We start from the raw sequence: 14,557 nt of genomic DNA, 5'->3' as shown, positions 1-14,557 counted from the left end.
TGTGGGAACTGGCAGTACCAACAAGAGAGACAAACTTCATGGGAAATCAGTGCCTACTGCCTTTGCCCTCTTAGCTCTAATCAGATAAGTTGCTCTTCAAATGTTACAGAGGTACATGGTGAGACATTTAAGAAATTGAATGTCATTTTGATTTCTTTAACAAGAAATACACGCGGAAAATAGATGTAAACATTACTGGGACTACCAAAAGAAACACTAAGTTAGAAAACACCAGGGTGGAAACCCTGAAAAACTTCATTCACTTAGTTGAGTATGCACATTTTCCATACTCAAAATATGTGTACTAAATGCAGTTAAAGTACTAACGACTTGTTTACATTGTTCTAAATATTCACTTATATTAACTGATTTATTCCTCACAGCAACTCTACAAGGAAGATACTAGTATGTTCCTCATTTTGCAAATGAGGAAACTGAAGCAATGGGGAAAAACTAATTTGCTCAAGTTACATAGCTAATAGTGGTGTTACCAAGATCCAGGCTCAGAGAGGTGGCTCTAGAGATGGTGTGTTAACTACAATGCATGCTGCCTCTTCCATTGTATTTTAAATCAGGCATTCCATACTGGGTACCTATAATATGTACTGAGTACTTACGATGTACCATCAAAGTGCTAATCACATTAGATGCTTTATTTCATTTAATTCTCCCAACAACCTAGAGGCACATCTAACATTATTCCTGTTTATAGATTAGAGGCATGGACTTTGAGGGGCATGACACCACACATCTAGTGGAATAAGTGGAGTACAGTCCTGTCTAGGCTCTTCTGCTCAGTTATCTACAAGAATCATTTCCAAATTAATTTTCGGTACATAGTTGGTGGAATTACTTTTAAAGATCTATATGCCCAACACATAAATATTTATGAGAATATACTACATTTTGACCTGCCAACATTGCATTAAAGCTTAAAATCTAGGCATTATTTTAGAGTAAGACACATAATGATCATTCAATAAATGTTTGCTAACAACAAAAAAAGTATCCTACTTCCACCCTTAAAATACTGATTTTTTAATACTTTGGGAGAGCTAAGAATTCCAAAAGAGCAAACTTTTCTTTTATGTAATAAATGATGATGGCTTGATCAAGCAGTCCAATTGATAGACTTCTTAACTGCTATGTTGGGACTTAGGCATCAGTCAAATTGGGTCTTCTAACTTGTTAGCTATGAATCTCAAGTTAGCAGAGAGTTTTGTTGTCAGTTTTTATACTGAGACTACAAGAATCAAAGGCAAATCACTTTTCAAATTTTTGCCTTTTTTGTTATATCTTTATTAAGATATGACAGAACATATGTCAAAAATTTAAGATGGTGAAAACAGACACCCAGTTATTAGCTTTTTCTTAATGAAAGCAATGGCAGAAATGACCAGAAAATAGTATAAATAATTTGGGCCTTTAAAAAAGGCTAAAATATTGTCATTTAACTGATAATCTGATGTTACTATAAATATGTTGACACATACCTGCCAACCTTTGAAAACCATGACTAGGATCATGATGTATATTCTAAACTAAACATGTTATTTTTGAGAATAATATTGAGTCACTATTTCTCTTTCCTTTAAAAAGGGGGGGGGGGGGAGTCAGATTATTAGACAGACCTGGCATGTATGCTTAATAATACATCCATGAAAAGCATATTATACAACATCTTTACTAATTGGTATCTATGGAAAATTCTATCTGTTAACTGAGATGGAAGTTATCTTCCTTTCTTTCTGTTTCTGCTGCCTAATGAACAGCACAAGGCAGAAGTGATAATCATGTACACATGATGCAATGAGGAAAGGCAGCCAGATAAAGACACATGGACTGAAAGCTACCATACAGATATTACAATGGGCATACTGTTGACACAGAGAGCTTCTTAGACTTACCTGTGCTCACAGACTGAGTCAGCAGAGGAGACTGGAGTCCTGACTCCCAAAAGACTACACTTCCTGTTAATAATAGTGAGGGTGGGAGAGCCAACTGTATGAATTAAGTTAAAGGAGTTAGAAAAACATTGTGTATGATATTTGCTAATAAGTCTGGAAGATTATTAACTACAAACCAAAAAGAAAACTCTAATACATTTGTTATTCTACCATATTTGTCTTATTGTTTCCCATCTTAAAATATAATTTAACTAATAGAAAAACAATCATGGATCACTTTTTTCTAGTACACCCTGTACGTTTATCAGTCCCTTTTAGAGGTATGGTAGACAGCAGGTGCCCAATATCATCAATCCTCTCCCTTTTTAGCTATAAAAGGTCATTGTGGCTGAATCAGATGGCAGACATAAGTAAAAAGAGCCTTAACTTAACTTTAAGTCTCTAGACCCAGCAGAGGAAATGATTATAAACTAACTATTCATTTACAAGTACCTTGAGAAGTCTAAATAGCTAGGGGGTTATAGTTGAGTGCTATTTGTCAACTAGTCATTTATATTACATGGTATCTTTTATAACTACTTGCTAAGGGACAGCACAAAGAGTGTCTTAATAAAATTAGTTTCAGTTTATTGACTGATCTAAAATAAATCATATGGTGGACTATGGTTTTTAAAAATGATCTCATTCTATATAAGAAATGTGCAATCTAAAGCTTCTTTAAAAATAAATAAAAGAGAAATAATGTATTTCTGTGACTCTAGTAACTCTAGAAAAGACAAAAATTTAGGTAAACATTTTTGTAAGTATAAGACAATATGATCACATACTAGTTACTGTTAACTACTATTATGTGTGCATCTTATAATGAATACACCAATTGTTGACACTCCAAGAGTATTTCTGTGAGAGGACACTGTTTAAAAACTGTATGAATAAGTTAAAGTGAAGTTTCAGGGGTGCTTCAGGGGGCCCATGATCTTGCTGATGCATTTTTGAAATCGTAAGCTTCACCTACCACCTTAGCGATAAGTAAAGCATGCTTCTGATAGCATTCTGATACTGCTATGACCAGGAAAGATCAGATTCATTGCCAGTTACAAATGGGAGAACGCAAATGAACACACTGCACCTCCCCACAACACACCTCTTAGGAATGTTTAGCAATGCACTGAAGCAAAATAAATCCTCATTAACAGCAAAGCTATCTAAATAAAAAACCCAGAATAGGGAAAAAAGGGAATGTGAACAGGGTTACAGGTACTTATATACCTTGTGAAACAAAGCATGATACTTTAATAGGTAACTTTTTATAAAAATGATTACAATAGAGAGTAGCTCACCCTTAAGCTATTTATAGGTCTTTTTTATTTTGAAGGGTTCAAGAGATTGTTAGGAACAAAGAGTATGAGAGTAGCCACAATCATGAATTTCATTTGCAGTAGTCAGGAGGTTTACAGCTTGCTTTTTAACTTTACAGTTGTGGTTTGTATAAGTTCTAAAGCCCTCATTTAAAAAAAAAATTAGCAACTTAAGGAAAATTATATTCAAGGAGTATGTATTTCTTTTCTCAGGCTAAATATTCTAAAGTAACTCCTGAAAGTATCAAAAGAAAACACCTACACATATCATTCTGAATATGTTTATTGATGATCCTGAGAATTACTTTAAAATTTAAGATCCAAAATATGTTAACGGAAAAATTAATAAGATTATTTTACAGAAAATTATTCATTTCTATTATCCCCAGTAATAACGGTAAAGCAGGACTCTCATAGTTCTATGTCTTGGATAGTTACCATCTATTTATTTTCTTCCCATTTATGATACAGTCTAGTTGGTTGTAAAGGAGGAATATGGAAATTTTCTCTTTCCCTCATCAATCTCCATTAGGCTATAACAGCTCGTGTATATTCTAAGGTACATAGTTTTGCCCAAGACAAAAAAAATGGGTGGAAAAATCTTAGGGTAAAATCAAGATGGGACAATAAGCTCAAAAATATAACAATCACAATAACTAGTAATATTAAGGTTTTAAAATAAGAATAACAAATAAGTTGGTCCTACTTACTGGGGCCTAAAACACGCTGAATATTTCATTGTAAATACAGTTTCAAAAAGCCTTTTAATAGAGGAAGAGAATGGTGGCAAACACTAATTTTACAAATACTTGATGCTACTTGCCTTTATATATCTGTGGTCATACAGTAAATGAACAGACATGATTCATCCTTATCTTAAAAATGCCTGCACCCACAGAAACATACCAAAACGTATTAAAATACCAAACAGTTTTTAAAAATGGAACTCCAAATCAACTTATCCACTTACTTTATTATAATAATACTGGTCATTATTTAAAAGCTTAAATTTGCCAACCAGCAGACTTAGAGAGTCACTCTGCTTGACAGTTAATGAGTCTTGCAAATGACCTCATGGACAAAAAGCCTCTCCCTCTGAGCTCTGTCAGAGTGTAGGCTCAAGGAAAGAGCTATAGCCGCAAAAGATCAACCTTCAGGTATGGTGCTTCCACCCACTTTGCCTTTCCCTGCTTTTATAAAGTGTACTCAACATACAGCTCCTGAGCTTTCCCTATTTATATACTAAAAGAACTTTCCCTTTGACTGATTTTCCCTTTTTTCCTAATGTTGACCATATGAAGGAATGTTAATATTACAACATAAAAATGGAAGTACTGTGTACATAAAATGTCAAATGAAAATCAATTTCCCTCTATATACATTCTTTTAATAAAGTACATTATTTATGTGTTTGTGTATACTAATTTTTTCCTTTATGAAGGGCCAACTTGTTGGGAAAAGTTAAATGCATTACTTTGAAGGGTAAAGGAAAATTATAGCTTGACTTTTCTACTTTGGTAATCTGGTATTGCTGCCCCAATACCAATGCCAACATAAATAGTAACCAAAAAGAGGGAAGACCCTGGAATAGTTACTTAAATGTAAACTTCATTTTTCTTGTAAAGTTTATTTATAAACTGTCCGATGAAGTAATCCTTCTGTACAGTAAACTCAAATATGAAATATCTCCATTTTCCCCAACAGAAAAGAAAATAATTCTAACAAGTGAAATTCAAATGCTTAGGAATAAAAATAAAACACCAAGAAAATATCTAAATTTGATTATTTCATAATATCTAAACATGGCAGTAAGACGATCTAAAAAAGTTGAATATGAAAAAAATGATTAAGGTAAGAAAGTTATGGTTCTTTCATCTACATATTGCTAGAAGTCCATACACTCGGGTCACAGAACTGGGTCAAAGATTTAGATTTCTGATAGCTGCACAGGACTCTTTTCATGTCTTGGAATGTGTATGGAAATTAAGAGCTGATATATCATAAGCCTGAAATGAGAGTATATGCTTGACTATAAGGTAAGGTTTTTAACCTCCTGAATTATTCATTAGCAAAGAGGGAAATGTCTCATATTTGAGTCCTTATACAGTTTTATTTACTTCATCTTGAACAAAAAAGTACTCTGGGGAAAACACATTACTTAAAGACCAAATTCATTCAAAGTTAATTTTGGGCTATTTACAGAAATATTCTAATAGAATCAGGAGAAGGGAGGGGGAGAAGAAAAAATTAACACAATTATTTCCAAGAAAACAACTTGAAAAATAAAACTATTAGATGTTAGAAAGCAGCCCATTAAATACTTTTTAAAAAGTAGTCAAATAATCTCACAAGAAGGATACTGAAAATAGTTACTTCTGGGGAGAGAAATTGGATAGGGACAAGACAGGGAGAGTGACCTAGTTTCACTATATACCCATTGGTCTTCTTTAAATTTTAATACATGTGAATGAACTACCTACTTAAAAAAAATTTTAAATTCTAAAACCAAAACCACACCCCCATAAAATGCTACAACAAACAACAAACCAAAAATAGTGATTATGTTATAAAGAGGATAAATATACAACTACAAGACAATTTATATATTAAAAAGTTCACTGTTTCGTGAATGGGTACTGTGGTTTAGAAATAAAATTTTCATTGTTAGATCAGACATGAATTAAAAAATTGCTGTAACTCAAATGAAAGAAACAGAAATGAAGATATGCCCTGGGACAGTTACCAGACATTGTGTGTCCTCCTATGGCCCACTGGGTGGACTGTGGGAGAGCGTGGGCTATGGTGTGGACCACTGACCATGAGGTGCAGCGATGCTCAGAGATGTATTCACCAAATGCAATGAATGTCTCATGGTGATGGAGGAGGTTGTTGTTATGGGCAGAGGAGTGGGGTGAGAGGGGTGGGGAGTATATGGGGACCTCATATTTTTTTAATATAACGTTAAAAAAAATAAAGAGAAAAAAAATAAATGATGCTGCTTTATAATTAAAAAAAAAAAAAAAAAAAAAAGATATGCCCTGGAAATCAGTGCTAGATGGATAATTAAAAGGTTCTACTGATGATAAAAACACTGACCATAAAGATTCATGTATAGAATTTGAGCACAATGGGTTCATGAAATGACTCAATAAAAACAGTATTTCTATATGCCTGCATTGCTTCATAAAATGTGATTTTAATTGTGTACATATAACTAAATTAATAAATTTAAAATCTGACCATTTCATCTATCTTCCTAAAAGTCTATAAGGGGAGACCACCTTATATTTGGGCTTACTATACAGTCAGGCATATGTAGTAACTTTTGCAAGAGACTATGGTGAGCTGTATCAAGTAAATGACCAAAAAGTATAAGCTTTCTTCACATACTTCCCTCCCCTACTACATATGGTCATTTTCTTGAGCAACTGTATAGTCTGATTTCATAACATTTCAATTCTTATTTTCTTAGAAAGTAATCATTTGAACATTATGTAGTTCCAAGTGTAGTGTGTAAATCTGATCCCATTTTAGTCATGTTTCAATAAATGTGGCTGTATTCTCTCAACCACTAAGATAGTGACATTCCTAACTGATAGAAGGAGATAACCATCACCAATCAACCATGCCTCCTGAAGGCTCTGAAAGCACGCACCCTAGCTAGAATGCTGCTTTATAGCAATCAAACTAGGCAAGGGTTGTGTCTGACAAGTATCAGATACAAATTAAAATCTACATTATTTGAAGGAAGAATGAGTACACTCCAAAGGCATGTACTAAAGAACTAAGAATAATAGTGTATTTCTTTTATGCACTTTATTGAATAAAATAAAGTCAATAATGAGAAAGATTGGGAAAGGCTTATAATCCAGAAAAATAAGTAGCGAAGTACATAAAGAGCTGTTTCAAAGGGATACATTTTTATTTCTTCTGGTCTTTAAAATAGAAATTAAAAAATAAATTTGTAAATGTAAGACTCATTAGAACTATGGAAAGGGCAATAAACTAAGGTGAAATTCTTAATTGTGCCTTTTTAATATGTATGTTAAGTGCATTTGTAAATTTTAGCATTTTCTTTTCATTCTTTTAAGTTTTACATGTCAAATATAACTATATCATCTATTTCTATTCATTATGTTAAACATGGACAGTGCTGAGCTTACTGGAAACTCTGAGCTGCCTTTGTGAACAATGAACATTTCCTGAACAGATACTGAAAAGAACAGAAAACATCCATGTCAGTATGGACCAGCCAAAGACTAAAAATATGGTCACATCCTATACCCAAAGAAACATGCATTTAAAAAATAAACAAGTTCTTGCTTTCTTAGTGATTATTAAGATAGCTTAAATTTTGCCAATTCTGAAATTAAGATGCATTAACATATTAGAGAAAAAAGAGGAGAACCTATTCCTATACCATCTATTTTCCCTGGATTTGGCATAGGAAGCTACTTTCTAATGCATTCCAGCATAACTCTTCTGCTTGTGCTAATGTGATTGAATCCAAAGCTTATTTCCAAAGATAATGTTGCTACCAAAGATATTTACTGAGGAAATAATGAAAGGATTATATGGAAAGTGAAATTATGACTTCTATTCAAAGTACCTCTGAGTAGCCAGTACCTCTGAGGTTCTCCTTGGTGACAGACTGCCAAATGTAACCGATAAAAATTTACTACCAAAGAAGAATGTATTGGGCTGATAAAGAGGGTAAGTTTTAAAATCAAAGCTCTTGCTGCACAAGTTAGATAACTCACCATTCTTCCTTTCATTCAGAGGGGGTAAGTGCTGAGTGGACTGCAAGGAGAGTTCCTGGAATTCATGAGCAACAGCTTCGCTTTGAGGACTTGGAGCAAGATGGGCTAACGGTCCCAATTCATCCTCGGTGTCTATTGTCCCTGTATGATCCATTGTGTTCCAGCCACTGGCAACAGAGGGTACAAGACACCCCTTAAAAGTGGCCTGTTAAAGAGACTGACAAAATAAAGACTGCATAATTAAACAGCACATTTATTTTTCTGCAATTTGTACAAAAGTATTAAAATGGGAACCATGGGTTCTAGTTTAGATTCATTGCTGAGTGGCCATTACTGATTCATTTGCCCTCTATCAAAAATACAGGAATAATATGCTTCCCATCCAGAAATGTACTTATAAGGTAAATGAAAGTTGAAAAATATTTTGAACAATTTTTTAATGCCATGGATTAAAGATATAGCTATTGGTGCCATTATTTAAAATAAGATTTTAATACATATTAAAATGAGAAGAAAGCCAACGCTTTGCTGATGCATATAAAAAAGAAGCACAGCTTGATAAACCATCTTCACTCCTACATATCAAGCAACTTTAAATTAGTAAACACTGTCAACAACTGGCAATGTTTTGGATAATAACTACCAGCCTGAGTCTCAGAGTGAGAACAACAGGGATCGGAACTCTCAGCATACCCATGATGAACATACAAATGCATGACAAAGAAGCAAAATTTTATTTTAAGCCACTGAGATTTTGGGTTGTTTGTTACCACAGCATAAACTGGCCCATTCTGACCGATAAAAAAATTGGTATCACAAGTAGCAAGGACATAACAAAATCCCTAAACATGTGGCACTGGCCTAGAAGCTGAGTGGTGAGTGGTAATAAGCCTATTATCAGAAGCTAGAAGGATGGCAGGTAATATTTTTCATGGCAAAACATTCAATAAAATGATTGACCACTTAGTAGCACTCCAAATCACATTTTACCCATTCACCTACTGATGGACATTTGGGTTGTTTCCAGTTATTGACTATTACAAATAAAGTTGCAATAAACATTTCTATAAAAGTCTTTATATGGATATATGCTTTCATTTCTCCTGGGCAAATATCTATGAAAGAAGTGAATGGCTCATATGGCAGTCATATATTTACATTGTTAAGAAACTGACAAATTGTTTTCCAAAGTGATTGTACCATTTTGCATTCCAACCAGCAGTGTTAGAGAATTCCAGATGCCCCATATTCTTACCCAACACTTGATATGGTCAAGCTTATTCTCAATTTTAACCATTTTAGTGGATGTTTAGTAGTATCTCATTGAGATTTTAACTTGTATTCCCCTAATGACTAATGTTGAACATATTTTACTGTGCTTATTTGCCGTCCATATATCTTATTTGGTTAAGTATCTGATCAAATCTTTTGTCCATTTTAAAAATGGTTTGTTTTTTTCTTTCTTCTTATTAATGAGTTTTAAGAGTTTTTTGTACATTCTGGACATAAGTCCATCATCAGATAAGTGATTTGCTAATATTTCTCCTAGCCAATCTTATCTTTTTATGCTCTTAATGCTTTTTACGTTCTTTATAGAACAAGAACAGATGTTTTTAGTTTGGAAGCCCAATTTATCAATTTTTTCTTTTAGAAATCATGGTTTTTGCCTCATAGCTAGGAAATCTTTGATTAAGCCAAAGTCACAAATATTATCTCCTATATTTTCCTCCAGGCAATTTGTAATTTTTGGATTTACATTTAAGTCCTTGATCCATTTTGAGTATTGTTTATGCTGTGAGATATGAACCCCTTGCAAGGTGTTAATAATAGGATGGGATATGGGAACTCTGTGCTTTACACATTTTCTGTAAAGCCACAACTTCTATAATTTTTAAAAGAAACCTAGAATAAACTAAAAAGTAAAAATAATAAAGCAAAGATTTATAGTTAAAAAGTCAATAGGGAAATAAAATGGAATTCTAAAAACGTACTCAGGCCCCAAAAATGAAAGGAATGGAGAAACAAAAAGAGGTTGAACAAATGAAGAACAAATAGTAAAAGAGTAGTCCTAAATCCAACATTGTCAATAATTATATTAAAAGTAAATGAATTAAACACTTTGATTAAAAGGCAGAGATGGACAAAATGGATAAAAAAATATAAAGAAAATGCCTAAAAATGATATATTTAAATATGAAGACACAAAATAGGATGAAAGTATATGTATGAAAAAAAAAACCAAAAACATCATGCAAACAGCCCAAGAAGGCTAGAATGACTATATTAATAGCAAATAAAGTCAACTTCAAAAAGTTGTTAGGTAGGTAAATTTGTATGTAAAATTACTTCTTTCATTAAGGAATATCAAAATATGAGTCCCAGATATTTCAACACTATGGCTTTTCATTTCAAATTATTCATTCATATAAAATAAAATGCTTACACCAAATTAACAAGTACCATAATGCTCTTATAATGGCAAAATGTATAAACTCTGAACATTATTGATAATGATCTAGAAGATTCTTTAGGCCTAAGATTTTAAAACATACACTTTGATCTGTTCTTTATATTCAAGAATTTTATTCAACCTATTATGCCTTGACATTATATTCACCTTAAATTCCCACATGTCCCTTCAAATTGAGAAAATTATAAGCTAAGAAAATCTTCATAAAATATAGCAAAGGGAAAAAAGAATAAGTGTTCAAAAAAATTTTACCTTAACATTCATGAGCATTTCTGATGGATTACAGACTATCTATTCTGAAATTCTACTACCAATTTGTAAGCTGTCATCTGAAGTCTACTTAACTGCTTGATAATTTTCTTTTGCAACTGAAATCCAGAATCAAACAAACATAAAGAAACACTCTCTGCCCAGCAGTCTCTAATTGAGATGTTAAGGAAATGGCATTAGAACTGATTCATTAAGCCATAATTTAGTCAGAGTAAAGCAATCTTACTTTGAAGAACTGTCATAAAATATTAATTTGTCTAGAACTGACAGAATAAATGAAAATGGAGTTAAATTACAAATCCCAGTAATACTACGTAACTGCATTCCAAAGTGAAACTAACTCAACATTTAGCCAGCTTTAAGTAAAAGCATGGGAGAACACTAGTAAAATCAATTTGGGATATGGCTTCTGCTTTCAAGAAAAAAACAAACCATTATCAGATATTACATTGCCAGAGATAGGGTGGAAAAAATAGAAAGAAAAAAAGCAAGAGGTAACACACCTTCATTTGCTTATCTATTAAATCATGCATTCATTTTTTTCTGAATGGACATCAAGACTGATGATTTAGGGGAGCAGGTGTGGCTCAAGCTGTTGAGCGCCTGCTTCCCACATGGGAGGTCCTGGGTTCAGTTTCTGGTGCCTCCTAAAAAAGGAAAATGAACAACAAGCCAACAAATGAAAAAACCAACTCAGGGGAGCTGATGTGGCTCTCAAAAAAAAAAAAAAAAAAAAAAAAAAGAATAATGATCTAATACGTAAAAAACTGCTAGGCTATCAGGTTAAGGAGATCCTGAAATCAGTGCTAACATTTGTTTTGAACTGAGTATAAGTCCAATGCCAAACTCCTTCTACTCTATTTTATTGCCTGTAATGACTACTTGAAAAGAAATACTACTAAATAAGATGATATATAATAATTGCCATGTACAAGTGACTCTAAATAATAAAGGAGTTCAAAGGATATAGTGTCAAATTTCACAAGTTTAATATATAATCAGTCAAATGCAGACAGGTAGATTATCCAAATATAGTCAACAAAAAGTGTTTTAGCAACAGCAAAATGGTTGTCCCTAAAGCTCCACTGAATTTCAAACATTAGGAAAACACCTGGCTAAAAACCAGTGAAAATAAATGTCTAAATTCAAACAAGCTAAAACAGCAGACTTGGATCAAAAAGTTCAAAGACAAAGTTAGCCACATATGCAAAGTAATTCCCTACATTAGGAAAGTATTTACCATTAAGACCTGTGATCAAACAAGTTGAAATGTTCAGATCAAATGTACTTTTAAGGTAATGAACTTTGTGTCATTGGATTAGGTAAATTAGTGATGTCAACCATGGGTTATTTTATGTTATCTGTTCTTCCTCCAAAGCATCCAAATGTCAATATGTTAAATATCTGATTTACATTGCAAAATTCTGACTTACTCATAAAACAAAATTGTGTCAATAGTATGTACTGAAAATATTTATCTTAATAATACATTGCTTTTACTGTGTAATTCTCTAGTATATGAAATTTCTTAATCGTACTGAGAATTAAATGTTGATAAATAAAACCTAGGGAGCTGATGTGGCTCAGTAGTTGAACATAGCTTCTCACATATGAGGTCCTGGGTTCAATCCCTGGCTGCAGCAACCTCCCCCCCCGCCCCCAAAATGAAACAAAACAAAAAGTAAACTAAAGTAAAAAAATAAAATAAAAAACCTAGTAGGCCCAATCAGAGGTACCTCATGCTAAGCCGCAGGTTAGCAAAATCAAAATCTAAGTTTCTACCCCTGTAAATATCTGGCTCTCCCAGAAAACAGAATTTAAATCAGCCAATCAGCTATTTCCAATTTCCTATTACTACACCAGCTAACTTCATTGCTAAGCAACCGTCTGTACTAAACATATTAGGAAAGGCAGTCTGCATTAACCAATGAAAATTCCCCCCCAGTGTACTCCCTTGTTCTGTCTATAAAAGCCCACTGCTTTCTACCTCATAATGACTGGAATCTTCCTAATTCATGAACTGATTCAATAAAACTCTGAGAACTAACCCAATTTTTCACTTTAGTTAACAATATGTTTACATTTATATTTAAATATACATACCTTCCAGTTTTATAACTGAGGAAAAAGAATCACAGAAAGTAACACTTTATACAATCTGTTCATGTTCAGTCTTAATAATCAGGTCAGAATCAGAAAAGTGGAGTTCTAAAATTATATTTATATACAAATACTATTTGTATATTTTATTAAATCTTATCATGAAAATCATTTTTGTTCCCCTAGTTTTTTCCAATTTAATTCCTGGTTTGATTACTTCAATGCTTTTATATTTAAAAAGACTGTATAAGTTTAATGAATAACAGAATACTTTGGCTGAAAAGTATCTGAGAACAGATGTCTACCACCATCATTTGGGGAGGTTTTAAAAAAAGTCCTTGATTGGGGGTGGGGAGGAGGCAGCTTGAGAGATTGTGATATAATTGGTTTGAGATGTGGTGATTCTAACGTGTAGCCAGTATTGAGAATCACTGATATAGAGGAGTCCTCAATTTTTTCTTTTCTTTCTTTTTTTGCTGATGTCTAGGTATTTTCTAACATTTTTTTCCTTTTTTTAAATGTAATAAACCTTATTTTAAAATTAGTTTTAGATTACAGGAAAGTTACATGGAAAATATAGGGGATTCCCATATACCCCATCCCCTTCCCTTCTCACATTTTCCCCTATTAATAGTGTGGTACATTTGTTACAACAGAGGAACAAATATTGAAGCATTACTACTAATCAATGTCTATAGTTTACATTATGGTTTACACTTTGTACCCCATATTTTTGAGAGGATGAATAATTTGTCCAACAAGTGGGAAGAAAGGAGTGAAGCAAATGATTACAGCATATGTGACAAATAGTAGAATATAAATAGGTAAAAAGTACCATGAGGAAAGGACTGTGGGAAGATGGTGGAGAAGGAAGCTCCTGAAATCAGTCCCTCCACCAAAATAACTACTGAACTGGCAGGAACTGCCTGAATCAACCACTTTGAAACTCCAGAGTCTAGGGGAACACTGTGCAGTATCCTGGCAGGACCTGGAGGAAGAGGCAATAAAGGCAGGTGAGTGAGTTTCACTCTCCCTGCAGCAGGTACCCTTATCCCAGCCTCTTGGCTGCTAACAGTGGAGACTGGAGCTCTGGCTCCCAGCTCAGCTTGCTGGTGGTACCAGGGTGGGATATAAAGAACTAGTCCTCCAAACTCCAGGAAGTTTGTGGTCTAATCCCAGATATCTACTTTTGATCAGCTACCTTGGATCTCTGGCGGGGGTGGGGGGGGTAGGAGGGGTAGGGAGGTGTCTTCTCTGAGATCTACCATTGTTCCAATCACCCTGGGGCAAGGGTGGCAGAGGAATCTTAAAGACAGCAACTTTCCTCAAAACTATGGAAAACAGTTAGAGGAATGCATTAACTGGGCAAGTGCTGAATTAAAAAAATAACAACTCCGTTTCGAAAGCCATAGAAAAAATTTCTGGTGTCCTTGCTGGCCTGTTCCCCACCCCCTCCACAACACTGAGTGGAGCCAGCTGGCACTCCTACTGTAGGTCCCTGATCCAGAGGGAGCAGAGTGGCCCCTGTGTGCACACGTACATAAGTGTCAACATGTTAGGTATAAGTCTGAGACTCTGAGCCAGAATGTCTCAGGCTTGCTCTCTCAGAGTTTGTTCGGAAGACAGAGGAGCCTCATTAAGACAGCTGGGCCCATGGGAGAAACAAGTTGAAATGGCCAAGGGCAAAGGACA

The 14,557-nt window shown here is 33.9% G+C and overlaps 1 protein-coding gene across 18 annotated transcripts in view; it reads right to left on the bottom strand.

Annotated features, from left to right (window-relative positions):
- The window catches only part of MRTFB (myocardin related transcription factor B), a 222,541-nt gene that overhangs the window by 142,728 nt on the left and 65,256 nt on the right, over positions 1 to 14,557 (bottom strand). For 6 of the 18 annotated variants that reach the window (XR_009183033.2, XR_009183036.2, XM_058286451.2 and 3 more), the window contains exon 3: positions 8,026 to 8,242. Coding sequence is in view for 14 of the 18 variants with exons in the window: in XM_058286451.2 (XP_058142434.1) it covers positions 8,026 to 8,179 (154 nt within the window). In the remaining 4 variants the exon portion in view is untranslated. Of the gene's footprint in view, positions 1 to 1,907; positions 2,002 to 8,025; positions 8,243 to 11,268; positions 11,413 to 14,557 lie in introns of all 18 variants that reach the window. The other 12 variants (XR_009183032.2, XR_009183035.2, XM_058286443.2 and 9 more) reach the window with 6 other exon arrangements.

The sequence above is a fragment of the Dasypus novemcinctus genome, chromosome 23 (genome assembly GCF_030445035.2).
Source record: "Dasypus novemcinctus isolate mDasNov1 chromosome 23, mDasNov1.1.hap2, whole genome shotgun sequence".
Lineage (NCBI taxonomy): Eukaryota > Metazoa > Chordata > Mammalia > Cingulata > Dasypodidae > Dasypus > Dasypus novemcinctus.
The sequence above is the reverse complement of the archived record's forward strand: the minus strand, read 5'-3'. Positions and strand labels throughout refer to the sequence as shown.